The following is a 21,920-nucleotide window of genomic DNA, read 5'->3' as shown; positions in this document are numbered from 1 at the left end:
TCACAAAGACTGACATGAGTCAGTGTTAACATTTTGTCAAGAAAACGTGCAGCTGAAATGTCACAATGTCTGACAGGTGATAATACTACAATCTGGACACCTTTGAGGCATACTAATTTTGTCATTAAAATTTCTATATTGAAAACATCACAAAATTTCTGGAAGAATATATTATAATCCAATGTGGAGAGAAACGTTTTATGTCAGATGTTAATCTCTCTCTCTCTCTCTCTCACACACACACACACACACACACACACTTTAAGATCCAGATACAGAATATATTATTTGTGATCAAACTTACTGTTCAGAGTATTTTGGGTGGAGAATCTCATGACTAACACGATCACTCAAAGAACACCAATCACCCTCTTTAACCAAGTAAACAACACAAAAACCAAGAGTAAACACATCACCACATTTTAATTGCAGTCAATATATCACATGACATAACTTAATAAAAACCCACATCCTCAACAGTATCTGTTTTCAACTCACATTACAAAACTGACATACATCACTGGTGTTATTGCCACAAAAATCAGAAAATGATTACTAACTACTATCAAGAGGCCTTTTACTTTTTTCTTTTAAAGTGATTTCATCTAAATGGAAGAGGAAAAACAGGAAAAAAAATTACAACATACACTCAACATACCCCAGTGACATGTTGCTAGTTTGATACAATTTTAAAAATTTTGCTTTCTTGTTCCTTGCCAAATAAGCCTTGTTTTCACAGCTAATGTGACAACCAACGTGTGGTCCAAATTCACAAACTCAGAAACTGTCAGCTATGCTGTATCAAACAAGTCTGGACCAAAATTTCCACTTATTTCTAAAAACATTACAGCACATTTTATCTGATCTTACATATAACTAACAGAAAACTAATTTCAAATTTTCAAAAAATTCAGACAGAACAAAAAGGCAGCATCTTTTGATTTCTGTGAAAAACTTTCAGTCAAAATACTCCTCTCGAGTAGTCAGAGAAAACAAACTTTAATCAAAATAAAGGGGAAAAAAAGAAAAAATAACATACACAAAAAACAAAACAAATAAACAATCAAAAATGATCCTGAACTGCAACAAATCTTTCGAAGGTAAAATTTAATAAACATGTATTTTTCTGCTTCTTCACGATTACAACACATTCTCTGACTCGATAACATTTAATCAGTTAAAAAAATAAATAAATAAAACCTAATCTCTCCCTCTCTCCTCGACAGAATCAGAATATATATAAAAAAACCTGTTCACTTTGAACTGATAAAAAAATTATCAATAAATCTTTCTCTTCTCCTTTCTCCACTATTGCAACACATTTTCTGACTTGATAACATTTAATCAAAAAACAAAACAAAAAAACCCCAACTCTTCCTCTCATTCAACATGACAGATTCAGAATAACAACAAAACTAGCTCTCTCCCTGCTCCCTCCTCCCTCCCCCCCTAGCCCCTCCCTCCCCCAAACACCCTGCTTAGCTCCCCTGACACCCGTGACGTGTCCTTGAAAATCGGGGAGTCCACTACCACTTGGACCCCTTCTTTTTCTTCTTTTTCTGCGCCTGTGCCGGTTTCTGCTGGCGTGGGCCCGCGGCCTGAGGGGACGTCGAGGCAGCCGCCGCAGCTGCGGCAGAGGGGGTGGAGGTGGAGGAGGTGGCCGAGCCTGGCCGGGGAGAGGAGGTGTCGCTGCCGCCACCACCCCCTGGCGACGGTTTGCTGGCGTCGCTGTGGGGGAAACAGAGCAATGCATGTGTTAACGTCTTTTTGCTTTTTTTTCTTTTCATTTTACTGTTACTTTTTTTTTTTCCACTCAATACTTAGCATTTTAAACTGACATGTTGACACACACTGACTAAAAAAGTAGTCAGGAATATCATTTTTATTTGCAAACAGTAACTTCAAACATTAACGTCTTTGTTTCCCATCTTTCTCATGAACATGTGGCAAGCAACAAAAAATAAAAACATACCAAGGAAGTCTAGCTACATACCTTTATCATTCACTTTTCAGTTGTTTCAGCAAGCACGGCCTCTTAATTTAAACAGTTTGACAGGCAGATGTACCCGCAATTCAATATTCATCAACATATTTTCCGCTGTCATTACATAACCCAAGATCATTATTTGAGAAAAAAAGAATTATTTCCCTTAAACATTCAAGACTATGATTGCACATGGATAACCATTCAAACTCATCAGTCTGGGGCATCTTTTTACCAGTTTTATTTGACAAACCAAGACCAGGATCAAGACCAACACCCCACTGAAATTATATGCCTGGAGAAGAAAACAGAACAGAGAATGCCAGTCTCTGCATAAAGCTCCACAAAGGCTAGCAAGACACTCTTTAGTTTGATGTATTTCATGATTGTTCAGCATGGGGCACTGCCGCTGTTGTTAGTGTTTTACTGTATGATTGGTGTATGACTGTATGTTTGTTTTAAATACAACTTACAGATCAGCCGACACCATTCCTGATCCTTGGGTGCCTTTGCCTGCAAATAAAACCAGAAGAAATAAATACATGTTACATACTTGTTGAGGTTTAATTTTGAAAAACTCTCTTCTGTTCTCACACTGTATTTTCAAAGAATAGTACACACTTCTACCATGTGTAGAACTATCATGAGTAGGGTCCATACAATGCAGGGTGTTTGGAAACAACACGTTTCTGTTTTTCATGCAGAGCGATGTTTTAGTTTTGAGGTCCTCGGTTATTCATCCCGCATTTTTGGATAGGCAGGTATATCTGTGCCCATGTGTATTTGTGTGCTAATGCTTTTTTCTCTCTCTTATTCTTGCCAAAAAAGAAAGGATCTTTTTATAGTCTAAACTGTAAATGATAATAAGTTCATTCACCAAAAACAGTTCATTACTTTATCAAAAGTTAAACAATAATTAAAGAAACACACACAATAAAGAAATACTTTGAACCACATATAAATTCAAGAAAAATATGAATGTTGTTGTGAAATGGATTCACTATAACCTTAACTTCAGAATGATGCCCTGGTTGACAAAATGCCCAGGAAACAACTTACCAATATCTTTCCTCTTGTCTTTCCGCTTCCCACGGAAATAGGACCTTTCTCTCCGTGGCAGCCATCTCTCAGGATCCAAATCCCCGACTTCAATGTTGCTCTTGGGAAGTTTACCTGCCATGTACACAAGCTTCAAACTGATGTCCTAAAGAAGAACAAGCTGCAGAGAATACTGAATTGGCAAGTTTTGTTTTTTTCTTCTCTTTTTTTTTTTCTATGTATCTAACACACTGGTATCTTGTCTTCACTTATAGGTTGAATGCAACAATGAATTTATGCTTTGGTGCTTGTTAGTATCAAAAGATCTTTTTTGTTTCTAGAGAAACATTCTGGCTAAGAAAACTTGCTGTATATATATATATATATATCTTGAATGTATATGCCAGAAGAAAAAAAACAGAAAATGTGTCAAACTCACCCTTCTTCTTCTTCTTCTTGAGTGGAACATCTCCAGAGCTGAAAACCCATTTCACCACAAATGTCACACACCATGGCTCATAATCTGCACTAGTCCCCTCACTTCTTCCCCACCCACTCCCCTTCTCCCCTTGCAATATCTTCAATCAGACAAAAACACTTTACTAATCCACATGGAAATTAATTTGTGCAATGACTGGCTCATCATAAACTCAAACAAAATCTGATCAAGCACACAATCAATAGAGATTATAAGAAAAAAAGGAACATTCACAACAACTGTCTACAGACTAAAACAAGCCACAGACACACACAGACACAGACACACATACAACACAGACACACACACACACACTTAAAGACAATAAATTGCTGCACATTAATATGTATAAATAAAAACATCTAACAAATAGCCACGTGAAATTTGGCCAAGCAGAGCAAACTGATAGGCCTAGTTTGCATCACTTTGACATGGTACAGTATATGACACCAAAACTTTTTTTTGCATATACACTTGCACAGCTCCGATTTCAAGGAATGAATACTGACAGAGCATTTCAGTTCCTTTTTCTTCTTCTCTGTGTCTGAGTAAAATCTTATCTTTTGTTTCTTTTCATTTTTCTATCTTTTTTTATCAGAAGTGTCACACATGTAAATAAAAATAACAATAAAACAAAACTGGACAAAAATACTGACGGTCCTGGGGAGGCCTCCCCTTTCTGAGTCTTCTTCATGTACTTGGGGCCCAGGGTGCTGAAGGTGCTCTCCAGGCTGTCCACGTCCACCCCCTGAGCTATCTCAGACACTGGCGGCAGGTCCTTGCTGATTCTGGGCACAGTGTCAAGGACAGCTAACATCCACTCAAATATCAATGCATACTGACAGACTGACACACTGCACTGGGTTATGCTGGCGGTCAGCCATCTGTTTTGTAGATGTGGTGTAATGTGTGTGGATTTGTGCGAATGCAGTGACGCCTCCTTGAGAAACTGAAACTTCAACTAAACAGAGAGCTAACATCCACTCCTACATTGATGTCTGAGTGGTCACAGTCTAGGAGAGCTAACATCCACTCATACATTGATGTCTGAGTGGTCACAGACACTAGGAGAGCTAACATCCACTCATACATTGATGTCTGAGTGGTCACAGTCTAGGAGAGCTAACATCCACTCATACATTGATGTCTGAGTGGTCACAGACACTAGGAGAGCTAACATCCACTCATACATTGATGTCTGAGTGGTCACAGACACTAGGAGAGCTAACATCCACTCATACACTGATGCCTGAGTGGTCACAGTCAAGGAGAGCTAACATCCACTCATACATTAATGTCTGACTGGTCACAGTCAAGGAGAGCTAACATCCACTCATACATTGATGTCTGAGTGGTCACAGACACTAGGAGAGCTAACATCCACTCATAAATTGATGTCTGAGTGGTCACAGACACTAGGAGAGCTAACATCCACTCATACATTGATGCCTGAGTGGTCACAGTCAAGGAGAGCTAACATCCACTCATACATTGATGCCTGAGTGGTCACAGTCTAGGAGAGCTAACATCCACTCATACATTGATGCCTGAGTGGTCACAGACACTAGGAGAGCTAACATCCACTCATACATTAATGTCTGAGTGGTCACAGACACTAGGAGAGCTAACATCCACTCATACATTGATGTCTGAGTGGTCACAGACACTAGGAGAGCTAACACCCACTCATACACTGATGCCTGAGTGGTCTGTCAAGGAGAGCTAACATCCACTCATACACTGATGCCTGAGTGGTCACAGACTCTAGGAGAGCTAACATCCACTCATACATTGATGCCTGAGTGGTCACAGTCAAGGAGAGCTAACATCCACTCATACATTGATGCCTGAATGGGTTGGTTTTTTTTGTTGTTGTTGTTAACACTGAAAAGTTTGTGGCTCAGATCCAGAGGCCGCTGAACTGAAGAGCGTGTCTTGACAGCACAATGTTTAAAAAAACATATACACACAATAAGACTGTACACTAAGGCACACACACACACACACGCACACACATACACACACACACACATACACACACACACACACACACAGATGCAACAGCAGTTATCTTCAAGGATACTCTTTCGCCTTGGCAGTGTCAAACTGGGAATATGCAGAAATGAGCTGGGCCAATATCAGTGGATCTTTGGGATTACGTCTGCAAAACCACAAATACACATCAGATTAAAAAATATAGAGAGAGACACACATTCAGACAACACAATAATATTAAAATACACATTCAAACAACACAAAAATCTTAACAACACAAATCACAAACAATGAACTGAACTGAACAAACAATGAATTTACAATCTGAATGACTCAAATGACGTGCTGTTAATATACATACAAGAAATTTTCACACACTTTCATCAGAAATGTGCCAATCTCTGCTGAACAATAAAAGACCAGAAACTTTCCTTTGTTAAGACATGGACAAATGACTTCCAGTGAATGGTATTTTGCAGTTTCCATGGGCCAGAATTACAAAGGACAAACATTGATAGCTGCAACTGTTTAGAGAAAATGATGAGTATGAACTTCTCAGACACACACAGCCGCACACTGATATATATGCACACTTGCGTGCATGCAAGACACACACACAAACATTTCAAAACTTTCCACACACTACAACTCCACATATATATAAACATATTCTCTCTCACATACACACACTTTTGCTCGCATTCCAAAAGCAGTATTCACACTCTTTCTCTCCATAAGTCTGGCACATACGACTCTTAAGTTCACTTTCAAGTCTCTAAAAACACCATAAGCCTATTCTGAACAAAATAATAATAATAACAATTCTGAACAAAAGAATAACAATAATAATAAAGGAAATTTTCTTCCTAAAATTACGTTTATCTAACACACTTACCGTGACCCACTAGTGCAGACTCCAGCAGGGGTCTGACATTCCTGTCCTGTGCAAACTACTATCTGCCTATGCGGAGAAAACGACAGTAGCTACGGCCGATAACCTCCCGGAAGTAGGTAACCTCCCCTTTGCCACCCTGACTAGTGCCCTGTTTTTCTCCCCTGAATCTTGTGCAGAGACAAATGAAAGTGCTTTCCAACATTTGCATTCGCATTCCGATAAGCGTCACTGTGCGGTACCCACTTCCTCTGGTCCTCCAACATCTGGGCAGCCACCTGGCTGTTGCCGTGCTTCATCTGGAAGGTGGAGTTGGCCTGGGTCAGCACTGCCAGGTCCGGGGACTTGGGCTGAAACAGCCAGTCATCTCCTGAACCTGCGTCTGTAGCTTATGCTGGGCTCTCGGTAGCTTATGTTGGGCTCTCAGTGAAGCTTTTCTATCATACATGCGTGCGTGCATTTGGGTGTGGGTGTGGGCATGTGTGGGTGTGGATGTGGGTGGGGGTGTGAGGGTGTGTAAGTGGGTGTATGTGTGGGTGTGGGTGTGGGTGAGTAGGTGGGTAGGTGGGTGGGTGCTGGTGTGTGGTTGTGAGTGTGAGTGTGTGTGGGTGTGTGGGAATGGGCAGGGGGTATATGTGTGGATGTAGGTGTGTGTGGGTGCGGGTGTGGTGTGGTGTGGTGTGGTGTGGTATGATGTGTGTGTGTATTTTTTTATGTGTAGTACATGTTTTGTGCATGTGTGGGGAGGTGGGGGGTGGGGAGGGGGGGGGGGTATGGGTATGTGTGGGTGAGGATGTGGGTGGGTGGGTTTGTGTACATGGACGTGTGTCAATGTGTGTGTATGTGTGAGAGAGAGAGAGAGTGCATGTGTGTGTGTGTGTGTAAACATTAAAAAAAACAACAGAAGTGTACCTTCTGTCATCATTATATGTGAATGTGCATACGTCCTTGCATACAGGAATACATAGAATTCATGTCAACATGCATGTACAAGTGTCCGTGCTGCAAATAAACGACGACAGTTTTAAGTGTCTCTAGTCTCTGCACATTCATCAAATATCCTCAAAACACATGATGAAACTCAAAATTAAAAAAAAGGTGATTAACAGTTCTGGACATTGATGACACAAACACTGCCTTATAATAAATTCAGGTAGATCTGTTTAAATCTTGCACTTGCACCGCTTTGCACTGGTGTGCAATGACCAATGAATGAACGACACTACAACAAATTCCTGTGTTTTTAAACACTGGTGCAATTTTATCTTGTGTGTAAAAACAACAAACATATGCTTTGCTCTTGAAGAAAAAATCAGAAGAGTAACAAATTTCAAATCAATACACACAAACACCTGTTTGAAGTGGCTGCATACCTGGTTTTTCTTGTACCAGTTGACAGCATTGATGAGCGTTTCTGAGGCAGCAACGGTGTCCTCCTGACTCATGTACAGCGTCACCAAGGCAGACACCTGAATTAAACAGGTAAACACATCACCTGACGACACAAGTATACACATATCACCCGACAACACAGGTAAACACATTACCTGGAAAAACAACAACAGGCAAACACATTGTCACAGCTTTATCAGACTTCACTCCATTCAATTCATAAAAAGGACACCTTATCCCTAAAATAATGATTTATCTAACATACCATGACCCACTGGCACAACCATCTTCCTTTGCTGGAAACTGTAGATCCAAGCAGCTAATGTTTTTTTTCTACATCTCCTATCAAACTCTCCACTAATAATTTCTCTGTTGTTACAGGCTGCCGTGTCTTCCTACATGACACATAACTGTATCAATCATTTGGGCACATCACTCATTTGGGCAATCAGGCCAAACTGAAGCCCAGATTACACTTGATCAATGGCCCGCAGCTCCCACCCACTTGGGCACCACTGCCACCACTGCCTTCTCTTCTCTGCCTCCCCTCTCTCTGTTTCTAATGCGTCTGCATCCGTATAGACTTATGATCAGTCCTCTCTGAGGACCACTGTTTGCAAAAGGGGGATAACCCATCCACTGAGAGTTTGACAAACTTGTACATATACTAAATTTTCGTGTTTTCATGAATGGGAAATAGATCTTCTTTCTTTCATTTTGTATGCTTCTGTTTCCTATCATTTCAGTTTTTCAATAAACATTTGAATGATGCAAATCTCTTTTCGTCAGTCTGATAACGAGTCCTTCAGCATGTTCAGCTATTTTCACCAAGAAAATGTGTTGACTGTTTGAAAATGAAATTTCATTTTGCAAAACTCCAAACAACAAAGCAAAGACAGGTGCAATTTTTTTTTTACAACACTGCCTTTCTAAAAAGGATAGACAAAGACTGTAGTACAGCGCATTTCCACCAACACAAAATATTAATTTTCTTTTAATTTTGTTAACTGCTTTCTGATATTTATTTTCCAATGCTTACATGACAAAGATTGCTAAGCATAGTTAAATTTCCTCATGTAAATATAAACATTCCTCAACATTCAACATTTCAGCTCACAAGTCAATCTTAAGAACCATGTGACACTTTGAAGTCGAGTCAATACAAAATGCACAGAGAGTGGTTTGAACTCACTGACAAAGATCAAATACACAGTATCCTTTGCTGCAAGCTTAGCGTTAGCACCATACAGACACCTGCTTCCCTGGAGGGGAATGAGAGCTGGAGGGAACAATCTGATTCTCTAGAAAGGAAGTGGGGGAAAATATAAACTGAGCTCTGATTGGCTCAGGCCAAAGAAGAAAAATAATTGCTTGATTTTTGCTACCTTAGCATAGCATTTTTATTGTGAATGTAGCAAGTTCAATTCATTAACAGTATCGATCGTGTTGTCCCCCCCCAAAAAAAAAACAAAAAAAGATTTTTGCTTCATCGTATCTTTATTGTGAGCATACCATTCTGAGGCTCAGCAGAGCATACAACGCTCAAAACTTAGGAGCTGACAGTTGACAGGTGTGTATATGCAGGAGTTCGCATGTGTGTGTGCAGGAGTTGTGTGTATGCAGGAGATGGCAGGCATATGCATGCAGGAGTTGGCAGGTGTGTATATGGTGGAGTTGGCGGGTGTGTGGTGTATGCAGGAGTTGGCAGGTGTGCGGTGTATGCAAGAGTTGGTTGGTGTGTAGTGTATGCAAGAGTTGGCAGGTGTGTGGTGTATGCTAGAGCTGGCAGGTGTGCGGTGTATGCATGAGCTGGCAGGTGTGCGGTGTATGCATGAGTTGGCAGGTGTGTGTATGCAGAAGATGACAGGTGTGTGGTGTATGCAGGAGTTGGCAGGTGTGCAGTGTATGCAGGAGTTGGCAAATGCGTGGTGTATGCAGAAGTTACGAAACAAAACGTAACGCATTTTTTTTGCACAAGGGTAGTGGAGTAAGCACAGCTGCTTTTCTACATCCAGCCCTCAATGACAAAAAAGAAAAAAAAGGGAAGAAAAAAAAAAGACAAAGCAATGGCAAAACACACACACACACACATGAAAATAAAGCATGTAAATGAAAGCATGTACATAACCTAACTAAGTACGACACAATGACACAAATCATCATTGAAAAGATAAAATCATTACAAAATAAAATGATTTTTATTAGAAAGAGAATAAAACAAAAACAAAAAACCAAGTTGGCAGGTGTGTGTATGCAGGAGTTGGCAGTTGTGTGTATGCAGGAGTTGGCAGTTGAATGTGTGCAGGAGTTGGCAGCTGTGTGGTATATGAAGGAATTGGCAGGTGTATGTACGCAGGAGTTGGCAGAAGTATGTATGCAGGCTTCGTATGCAGGAGTTGGCAGGTGTGTGCATGCAATGTGTGCAGAGTTTGCTTACCACTCCAGGTTTGTACTGAATGTCATCTCCCAGGGCCTTCAGAGCCTCACAAGCCGGGTACACCTTCCCCTGACTAAGGTAGATTTGAACCTTGGTCAGCTGCAGAGTGAACTGTTGGTCTGGGTGGGTGTCTGCATACGCCTGCAATCATCGTCCATCATGAATATCGTCATTATCATTAATAATCATCATCATTATCATTGAAATTTGTGTTGTTTGTGGAGTTCACTGCTGGTAAAGGTGTGAGTCTGCAGTACATATGTCTGCAATCACTGTCATGGACATCATCATGAATATCATCTGTTTATATCATATTAACTAATTAAACTTCATTTTACAAATGCATCATCTATTTATGTCATATTAACTAAGAGTAATAAAACGATGCTGTACTGACTATTATACCATCTATTTACAGCACATTAACTTATCAAATGTTGTTGTACACACTAATCGTAATAATCAATCACCTATTTATGGTATATTAAGTGATTAAACTTTGTTGTACTAATTCATCATAAAAATCATTGTGTATGCAATGTTTCATTGATATTGAACTATTTTATTGTATAGGATAATTCTGTCTCAAACATACATACACACAACCCCCACTCCTTCATACACATACAAACACAAACTGCAACACCCTGTATACACACAGATACACACAATGCATCCCTCCATACAAAACAAAATAACAAGCAACCCACAACACCCCTCATCATACACACACACACACACCTCCATACATGCACACACAAAACCCACAACACCCCTCATTACACACTCACAGATACACACACACACACACACACACCTCTATACATGCACACACACACTCACACACTCCACAACATCCCTCATTACAGAGACAACCACATAAACACAACCGAAAACACCCCTCCACACACACACACATACCCAACACCCCCACCCCACTATACCTGCATCAGTCCCACAGCCTTGTCGATGTTCTTGTCCTTGACATGCTGAGCGGCACTGATCAACATACAGGACACCAGGTCAGGGTTCTGCTTCATCAGCGCTTCTGCCTCCTTCAGACACTGCTCCCCCTGCACACACACACACACACACAGTGACAGACACACATATTATTGAAAATTTTGATTCAGTTTCTTTACTTTGTCCAACTGCTTCTACTATGAAGGTGTTGCGGGGAGATGGAAGTTGGGGATATGCATCAAGACAGGAATCCTGAAGTAGCGTCATGCTGTGGGTGCAGAGTGTGCACACACACACACACATACACACACAAGCAGGCACGCACACACAATCACATTTTCCACCCTCCCCTCTCCCTGTCCTCCTGCTTCCTCCTTCTCCCCAGCCTCTGTTGTTGTTTTTTTTGTTGTTGTTACCTAATATCACTTGGAATAGAAAGACATAAAATTGAAACCACACACAAACACACACATACAAACACACACATGCATGTCCTATCAAACCTGGGTTTAACACATCCAACTATTGAAGCTACAGGCAGACAACTCTAAAATGCAGCCGAGTGCTCTTCCCTTTCCTTGCTCTTGCTACAGGCCAGCCAATCACACCGGGCCATGGGGCCTGAGGGAGGGGAGAGGGGTGGAGAGGGGGTGGGGGGTGGGGCATGACTTTGACTGATAATATTCAGATAAAAAATTAAGCTTCAAAATACAGCTCTGAAATCATCCATGAAATCTGGTGGTGCAAAGGAACAAACGCCAAAAACCTACCTGATTGGAGTACATGTGCAGCAGACACTGGTTGACAGCGATGGTCTCTTTCTGTGAGGCGGTCAGCTTGGCCTTGACGCTGTCCACTGTGGCCGCCTTCATCTTGCGCTTTGAGTCAAAGACGTTCTGGTCCTTGTTCACTGTCACAATGTTGTTGGACAGCACCGCACACACTGCCGCGTCAGAGGGCCTGAAACCCAGGTTGTCGTTATACGCCCAGTGATCGTATCAACATCCCTCATTCAAGGTTATTGCTTCCACAGATTCCATTCATTTTCTGACCAAAATGAAAATTTTCCATACCAAACACAAAGCAAAACTGAATATGAAAAAAAAAAACTGTATACTACACCACTAATCAAAAAGATCTGCAAGTATCTCAATACTTATGTTCAATTTTCATCACTTTTGTTTTTTTCAATTGTTTGGTTTTGTATCTGCTTTCTTTCATGCATTAAACTCTTTGTCAGATGGGACTGGTCAAGACTTTTATTATGATTCAAAACCTTTTCCAGACCCTGATGGGCAAAACATGGTTTTCCAAGACTTTTCCAACCCTGGAAGTGGTTCTCTCATTATTCCAAGACTTTTCCAACCCTGGAAATGGTTCTCTCATTATTCCAAGACTTTTCCAGCCCTGGAAGTGGTTCTCTCATTATTCCAAGACTTTTCCAGCCCTGGAAATGGTTCTCTCATTATTCCAAGACTTTTCCAGCCCTGGAAATGGTTCTCTCATTATTCCAAGACTTTTCCAACCCTGGAAATGGTTCTCTCATTATTCCAAGACTTTTCCAACCCTGGAAGTGGTTCTCTCATTATTCCAAGACTTTTCCAGTCCTGGAAATAGTTCTCTCATTATTCCAAGACTTTTCCAAGCCTGGAAATGGTTTTCTCATTATTCCCAGACTTTTCCAACCTTGGAAGTGGTTCTCTCATTATTCCAAGACTTTTCCAGCCCTACAAATGGTTCATTATTCCAAGACTTTTCCAGCCCTGGAAATGGTTCTCTCATTATTCCAAGACTTTTCCAACACTGGAAGTGGTTCTCTCATTATTCCTAGACTTTTCCAGCCCTGGAAATGGTTCTCTCATTATTCAAAGAATTTTCCAACCCTGGAAATGGTTCTCTCATTATTCCAAGACTTTTCCAACACTGGAAGTGGTTCTCTCGTTATTCCAAGACTTTTCCAACCCTGGAAATGGTTCTCTCATTATTCCAAGACTTTTCCAACACTGGAAGTGGTTCTCTCATTATTCCAAGACTTTTCCAGCCCTGGAAATGGTTCTCTCATTATTCCAAGGATTTTCCGGCCCTGGAAGTGGTTCTCTCATTATTCAAAGACTTTTCCAGACTTCTAGGCTGTATGAACCCTGCTTATTCATCAGACAGTGTGTCTGAAGACAACTTGAGTGGCTGAATGCATTCTGGTGTGGAAATATAAGCCACAAGTTCTAATGAGGTGGATGGTGAGAGCAAGGGAAAGGAGTATAGGTGTTCATATTATTTTGGGCACAGACCTACAATTCAGATAATGAACCCATTCGACTGCTGAACTGTGTGGATGGCATGCACAATATGTAAAACAAGGAACAATTTCAAACAGGTTATCATCACTGTTTCCATCTCTGCGGCTGGTTTTTTTTATGCTCTCCATAGTGATCATCGAAACAAACTAATCCCAATTACTGGCAAAGATTCCCTTATTCTGGACACATATGTAAAGTATAGAACACTACAAGCTTACTGACTACCATCAACCACAGACAGCTTTCAAACTGAACTGATGGAAAGACAGTGAAACAGCAACACCCAGAGAGAAAATTCTGAAAAGAAACATGAAATTTTAACAACAAATGAAAATGTAAAATATAAATATCACGCTGAAAAGCAAATGATAAACTCGATTTTCTTTAAATGCTGCTGTTGTTGAAGAAAAACTTTTTAAAAATGCTGCTGTTGTTGTTGTTTTTTGTGTTATGCAAAGGTGATATATAGTTACAGGTTTACCTGTTCTTCTGAACCAGGTTGTACAGTTGGGAGGCCTCCTCGGTGCGCCCTTTACACTGCAACAGGTACCCCATCTGTACCCTGCAAAAACATTAATATACCCCGTATCAAATACAATTCAACTGCACCTAAATCACAACATCAACATTGTCCACAAATGCTACACTCTGTTACAAATACAACAGTAAACTCACAGGAACACCCCCATGTAGAATCTGGTTGCTTAAACTTTGTAAAATAAAAAATATTTAAAATTACAGATAAATTTCCATTTGTAATATCTCACTGTGGTAAAACTGAACTTACAGGTCAGGATGTCAGCCACCATTCTAAATTTGGACTTATTCCTCTTAGGACTGTATCACTTTTGTTCAATAAAATTATCACACCACTTAAGAGTACACGAACAGTAGCTGTTACGCTTAACTCACTCGGGACGACAAGTTTTCTCCCTTGCTTTTCCCCACAGACGGCCCATTTGTAAGGGTTTGGAAAAAAATTACAAAAAATACAAAATACAGAGTAAGAAAATGAAACTTTCAGAACTGGTTTATTACGTGTTGAGCTATTACATATAAAAAAAAATCAAATTTCTCATCTTATTTTGACAGTTTTGCCATATGTAGAAAATACTGCCAATTTTTCACCCCGAATCACCATACCCATGCTCGCTTTCTGCATTAAATTCGCTTTCTTCTTCATCATCATCCACCTCTTCAATGTCCGACCCTTCAGTTTGTAGCATTTCAAGTACTTTGGCAACCCTAAAACGTTGCCCTTGCTGCCTTGTTCGCTTCACAACGTTTTGAGAAGAGCCCGCTTTGCTAACAGGCTGGCACGCGAGCAGACGACCGGTCAGTGACTTTGTCAGCGCGTGTGCGAGACAGGCCACATATGGCAGGCTAACCAATCATACCATTCCATTGTGGAGTGACCCAGAATAGCGCACTCTGCTTGACTAATCACAAAATCACGTGTACAGCGTGTGATGGATTTTTATTTCTTGAAAATGCTATTCCATTCTGTCGTCTGAAACCGAATACATTTTATGTAGGAATGCTCATGCATTCCTTCATCCGGAGAGAGTTAGGATAACATCCACACCAAACTGATCTCATTTCACCAAGGGTCAGCAGCTAAGGGGTTAATGGGAGACTGAATCATCAAACAGTGTGTAAGCCAACCTGATGATAGCCAGCTCCTCTTCCAGTTCCTCTTCAGTCAGGTCTGTGTCACTGCGTAGAAACTCTGTAAATCAACAACACATCAACAATAAGGACTGCTTGACTGACATGGATATTCATACAGCACCTATCCTTCATCAGAGATGCAGCTCTAATAAGTGCTCCACAAACATCGAGTCGTTTCCTTGACATGCTGCCTGCCTGGGTAGAGCCGACTCCGAGCTGTCTTCTGGTGCTCATCATTCATTTATGTGTCATCCAGCTCACACGCACACATGTAAATTAGATGTAGCCCTTCATTCTGCACAGCTAACGAACATTCAAATTAAAGTACTCATGGTTTATCTGTCTGGTGTGTTGTTTCTTTACTGAATTTTTGTTGTTTTTAACCATGTCCTTTACTGACAGTAAGGAAACAAAACAACCACAAGGTATGTGTATAAGGTCACACACGCACACACACATATAGAACATCATCAATAAAGCACCTTGACAAAAAAAACAACAAACACATACACAGAGACACATACACAAACAGATGGCGAAACACACCTTCAGCTTTTTTCAACTTGGCCAGAGCTGACTCCAGCTGGCGGCGACCAATCTGATAGCAGGCGTTGTTATAGCAGATCTCATAGGACTCTTCCTCCAACCCTGCATCTTCCTGTCAATCAAAACACACAAACCTTTATTTATGTCCAGAAATCACATATTGGTTTTGTAAAAGAGAAACGTGCAATGGTGAAAACGGTCAAAGGTGGTAATATGTGTGTGTGTGTGTGTGTGTGTGTGTGCGTGCGCGCGCATGAGTGTGTGTGTATGTACTTTAATGCACATGTTAAAAAAAGAAATCTTAACTTCGTTGTAACTTACTCAAAGTTTAAATACTAGAACTGACGATCTTACTGGAAATTCTTTAAAACAAATGCTGAATCAAGAAAACCTAACATAAATTATGCATTCCTAAAGAATGTGAACTATAATTACAAAATGGTGAAACATTTATTACTGTTTCTAGAGTGGAGGATACAATGTTTAAGAAAAAATGGTTCTCTTTTTCATCATGTTTGAACTATTTTTGTTGTACAGCAGTGCAAGAACTTTGATTTCTGAGTTAGATGAAGGAGTGTTCATGGTACTAATCTCAAACTTAGACAGAAATTAATCCTCTCCATGCCATCTGACACATTAGGCCACAACCAGAAATCTCCACTGCTGCCTATCTTGTGCTGTATTTGCTAGCTTCACCCAGAATTAGCCACTATCCTTCAGGTCTTTTTAATTTGATAAATGGAAAGATTTCTTACTATATTAAATAATCTTAAAAAAAAAAAAAGAAAAAAAAAAGAGTGCCATACACATAAAAACCCTGTCATAAAGTAAACCAGGTAAACATGGGAGCTGCAGACATGAAAGAAGGAGAAAAAATATATCAAAAAAGAGCTGTGGTCAGACTGTATTTACAGAAAAATGTCTTCAAAAAACAAATTCCTTTCATATTCAACAATAAACATACAGAAATAAAATCTAATCAGTGATCGCAAAGAATCTTCAACTGTTCAAGTATGCAGAAAAAAATTTAAGCTGAGTAACTGAGAATACAAAAACAAAGAGCCAAACAAAGAAAACAACAACAAAAACTGACCACATCCCTCACTCCCCACATCTGGAGTGCAGCCACCACAGCAGCCATGTTGGTCTGGCGTTCCTCATCAAAGTCATCCTAAGAAAATCAGAAACAAATGCCATTATCAGAAAATTTTTAAAATATGCACATATGTATACATGTGTCTGTATATATATATATGTGTGTGTGTGTGTGTGTGTGTGTGCATGTATGTAAGGATGTATACAGACCGACATAAGCTTACAATTCGTTGTAGTGGGAAGCCATTTACAGCTTACTCTTTTGATAAGGATATGAGTTATGACTCTCAAACTTGAGGCAAGATTGCACTGGCTCTTAAGTGCTGCAGCCTTGGGGGCTAGTTGGCCTTTGGGAACCATCCCAATGCTCACGGTCCTAAAATGGTCAAGAGAATGGGGATCTAACTTGGGCAATCCACTCTCCACTTTAATAAAATTCTACACATGTATATATCTGTATGTGTGTGTGTGCACGACTGCATCTGTCTAAGTGTATGTGACTGCTGTGATATTTGGATAAATGTTGAACTGATGAAATATTTGTTCAATGAATAAGGGTTCATCAATGAACCCTAAGGCAACATAAAAATGAAAAAATGAAAAAGCTCCTTAAAAAGTCATTTTGCCACAATTAATTCCCTGATGGTTGCAACACACACACACACACTTAAACGGCTCATTACAAATAAACAACAACAAAAAATAATAAACCAAGTTCAATTTCACCAATAAATACACTTACATATGTGCTTTCCAACACCACTGCAAAGTTTCCTTACCTCAGTGTTTTTCAAGAGATCCTTGTAAAGATCATAACACTCTTCGTAGTCCTCCAGACGATACAGCTGGAAAGGAAACAACAACTTTAGAACAACAACAAATCAGCATAAAAATTTAAAACTTCACATGAATGTAAATAGTTCCCTCCAGTCAACTTGGATGATCTGATAATCAAAAATTGTTTGAATCAACTGTAAACTCAACTGCTGCTGTTGTTAACTTGCAACTGGTCCAGTTTTTTCAACAGTAAATATTCATTCCTCTTTCTTGTTTTCACTTCACTTTATTACTGCAATTTCTGTTCTGTCAATTTACAAGCAATGACAACAACATTTTCACCCATCCCCTTTTCTTTCCTCTTATCTATTCATTTATTTATTTACTTATTTTTCAAGAACAATTCCTATTCTTCTCATTTCCAGCAAACTGACACAAACTGACAGCCATACACACCACTTGCGCAAGCAGTTCCTTTGTGCGAACATCAGGTTCATTGACCGAACGTAGAGTCGCTAACGCCTCTTGAGTTCGATTCAGTCGGTACTGACAGTATGCACGCTCAAACTTTAAGGTTCTGTCGAAAAATCATTTGAAGGTTTAATCATTAAACAAAAGACATATAATGATATATTACATATGTTGTATTAAAGTAAACAAGTAATATGTATCATTATATGTCTTAAAAGTTTAAAAGGTTCATAGGCAATAATTCATATTTTATATTCCCTATCATAGTAACTTTATTTAACTATTAAGGCTGAAAATATTTTTTGATTTTTTTAAATCTCTCTCGGGAGCAGACCGAATAAAACACTTTTTTTTTAAATACAAAACAATATATATCAGTAATCCTCTGACATAAAAAAAAAAAAAATTTTTAATCAGATCTGATTTGAAACTGAATTCAGCAAATATATATTATTTAATGTGTTTCTAAGTAAAAACACTTAAAGTCACAAAACTTCAATAAATCCCTACACTTACGCATTTTCACTGTCAGTGTCTTATGTCCAGAAAAATATCATCATCAACTATCAGTAGTGTGCAGTCAAAAGAAAGAAAATATGTATTAAAGTAGAATCAATTATCAAAGTCTGTTATGAATAACCACACCTACACAAATACTTGTATTGGAAACATTATAAATTTACTAGCTCAGCAGTTAATAAACTTTAATTAAAGACTTGCATTCATTTGTAATTGTACCCTTTGTTTTGAAATGTAAAGCAACACCTAGTGATAATTTGTCTATTTTATATTATAACTGCCAAATTTACAATATTCATTCAATATTAGAAATATAACAGACCCAAAATCTAACAACATTTATCTAACACTGTAAATAATCATGATACTCACTGTCAAATTGATCAACTATTACTATATTATTAATTTTATCAAATTATTTCAATCAAAAATCTTTCAATTTATAATATCAAATATCAATTTGTTATCATCAGGATACTGTCAAACTAATAAATTATATCGTATCTCATTTTTATAATCATCAAACCTCTGTTAAGTTTATATTAGCAATCAATCAAAATATTGTCAAATTTACAATATCAACCAACCAATCAAAATACTGACTCTGCCTTTTCTTTGTCCTTGCCGATTGCAGTGAGGGCTTCCTCAAACTTGTCCTGTAGCATGAAGCATACCACGCGGTACTGGTATGCCTTCACTTCCTTTGGAAAGTGGTGCAGGACTGTAACGGACAACACACTGAACTGAACAAAACAACAGAGACATACACCTGTATTTGGTGTGTGTACATGAGTGCATATGTGTGTGTCTGTGCGTAAGTGTGTGGGGGGGAGGGGTGGGTTGTAAATGAGACAGTGACAGAGAGAAGCAGTGTGTGTGTGTGCAGTGGTATAGGGAGAGGGGTGGGGGTGGAATAAGACAGATACTAACCTGCAATAAGATAAAATTTTGAAAGAAAAAGAACAGCGTTGAGGCAGATAATTCCAAAGAGTTAAGATCAAGACAGCTGTTACTGCCACGTGGTGGTGCATACACTGATACAGAGAGCTTTACCAGACTAACCCCCGATATGCCTCACCTTTAAACAAACCCTTCCAACCTTACCTCCGTCCCTTCAACCAAGTCCCATCCATGAATAATATAAAATAAACAAGGAGTAATAAGAGGGAGAAAAAAAAGGACCTTTGGCAGTTAGGGCAAAAGTGAAAAGATTGTTAAACTCAGTCTAAGAGGGCTTTCTTTATCCCGCTCTCGCCCTTTCTCCTAAGTTTGACTGGAAAATCAAACTGAGCGTCTAGTCTTTCGGATGAGACGATAAACCGAGGTCCCGTGTGCAGCACGCACTTGGCGCACTGAAAAAGAACCCATGGCAACGAGAGTGTTGTCCTCTGGCGAAATTACGTAAAATGAAATCCACTTTCATAGGTACACAAATATGTAAGCATGCACTCAAGGCCTGACTAAGCGCGTTGGGTTATGCTGCTGGTCAGGCATCTGCTCAACAGATGTGGTGTAGCGTGTATGGATTTGTCCGAACGCAGTGACGCCTCCTTGAGAAAGTGAAACTGAAACTAAGAGGGCATGTCAGGGGGGCGGGGAGGGGAGGGGGAAGGGGGGCGGTAAAGGAGGAAGGGTGGGAGATAGTGTGATAAAGGTAAAGGGAGAGGGGTAAATGGCAGAAAATGTTAAATCCTTTTGTCTCCAATTAAAATCCCAATGTGTTTTTATGGCAAAATTTCATAAAATTATCAACCAAGGAGCATTTCAAAAGGTCAACTGGAAACAAAATCAATGATAACAACCTGTTGTGTTTTCATTTTCACCTCTTTTTTGTTCTTTTCTGATCAATCAACAACACGCAATTAATCAGAACTTCCAGCAACTGCACACATTTAGTATGCTTTACTTTCAGCCCCCTCACTGCCCATTTGCAGAAAAGACAGTGACGGAAAATGACTGAAAAACGGGTGAATGTACTTGAGTTTGATTCTGATTAACCTCTGAGTCTGAGTGATTGTGGAACATACCTTGGATGATACCATTCATAGGATTAAATTCTGCATAAAAAATAAGTGATTTTACGCCCGGACAATAGGATTTAACAGGCAGAGAAATTATACTGTTTGTAGCACGTTAGTCATTATTCAGAATAGGATCTGGTAATTAATTGCTTTTTTGCATGTCTCTACTGTCTACAAAGAAGTGGTCTTATGGAAGGCATGTCTACATTCATTCTGAACGAAATTAGCAATTTCATCAGGGTGTTAGTTAACAGCTGGACTTAAAAGCTGGAGAAAACTGGAACAGTAAAGTGATTTCATAAACCATACATCAAAACATTTCTTCAAGTGTGTGATGATACAGACCCACCTCTAGTTACATGACGAGTGATTGTCAACAATCGAACTCAAAGATAGGGGGCCGATACTTGAGATCTGAACGTAATCGGAAAAGTTTTTGTGGCAAGTATAATGATCATCATACAATGAGTCGTTTGCTTTGTTTGATAGTGTGGAAAGGCACAGTTGTGGGGAGAAAAACGTCTTCGATTACACGTTCTTACTTCTTCCTGCAAGTTTGATGGCCTTTTCATATTCCTGCTTTTGGCCACATCTGTTTAGGTCCGCATACCAGCCGGCAAGGTCTGCCGTCTGCTGTTTTCCCTTCTGCGCCATGTTGGCCAGTGATGTGTGCGCATGCTGACGAAGTACATTTTTACCGAAACCTTCAAAAAGCGTCTCTAAATCTTCACAAACCTCCCCATTAATAACCAGATTCCTACTAACAGAGGAATATGCTCTTGAAATTACCGAGAACCCTCTTTATGATGTGGAAGCTATTTGCTATCACATGCCAAGGTGTGTGTTTTCCTCCAGACAAGCAAATTATGAGTCCCAGATGGTGGGCAAGGTGTACATGGGCCTCTGAGTTTGCGTGAATGACAATAGATAATGTAGTTTTGCATTAATATTAACTAAAATGTCCCAGTTCAATATAGAAATGACCATAAGTTTTGCAATGTTACGTAAAAATGACCAGAACTGCACAAATCCAAAACAGAAATGACCAGAAATGTTACAACTGATGAAGAAATGACCAAAAATTATGAAATGTTTAAAACGATCAGGAAGGCATTACCCCATGTAGATATGGAAAGAGATGACCAGAAATCATGTAATCTTGCTTAAGTGACCAGAATCAACCAAGTTCAGTAAAGGAATGACAAGAAATGATGCAATACTATTTAGAAATGACTCGCAATGCATGTTCCAGATAGATCCCATATTGTGGGCCAGGTATGTCCTAGAAATGACAAGAGAGAAAAAAGGCAGTCTTGCGTATAAATGATCAGAACTGCTTCAGTC

General features: G+C 39.5%; 1 protein-coding gene across 1 annotated transcript; it reads right to left on the bottom strand.

Moving 5' to 3' along the window:
* Positions 1-404: 404 nt before the first annotated feature.
* Positions 405-21,246, bottom strand: LOC143299735 (signal recognition particle subunit SRP72-like). The gene is made up of 19 exons (XM_076613118.1): positions 21,119-21,246; positions 19,159-19,276; positions 18,022-18,142; positions 17,568-17,633; positions 16,787-16,864; positions 15,694-15,805; positions 15,142-15,205; positions 13,958-14,038; positions 11,950-12,139; positions 11,161-11,289; positions 10,217-10,357; positions 7,761-7,856; positions 6,634-6,737; positions 5,584-5,661; positions 4,157-4,288; positions 3,462-3,499; positions 3,044-3,157; positions 2,458-2,497; positions 405-1,728 (listed from the first exon to the last, which is right to left on the bottom strand). Exons 1-19 carry the CDS (start codon positions 21,228-21,230, stop codon positions 1,527-1,529), a joined length of 2,016 nt encoding a protein of 671 aa, XP_076469233.1. The 5' UTR covers positions 21,231-21,246; the 3' UTR covers positions 405-1,526.
* Positions 21,247-21,920: the final 674 nt, after the last annotated feature.

This window comes from Babylonia areolata, chromosome 25 (genome assembly GCF_041734735.1).
Source record: "Babylonia areolata isolate BAREFJ2019XMU chromosome 25, ASM4173473v1, whole genome shotgun sequence".
Taxonomy (NCBI): domain Eukaryota; kingdom Metazoa; phylum Mollusca; class Gastropoda; order Neogastropoda; family Buccinidae; genus Babylonia; species Babylonia areolata.
The sequence above is the reverse complement of the archived record's forward strand: the minus strand, read 5'-3'. Positions and strand labels throughout refer to the sequence as shown.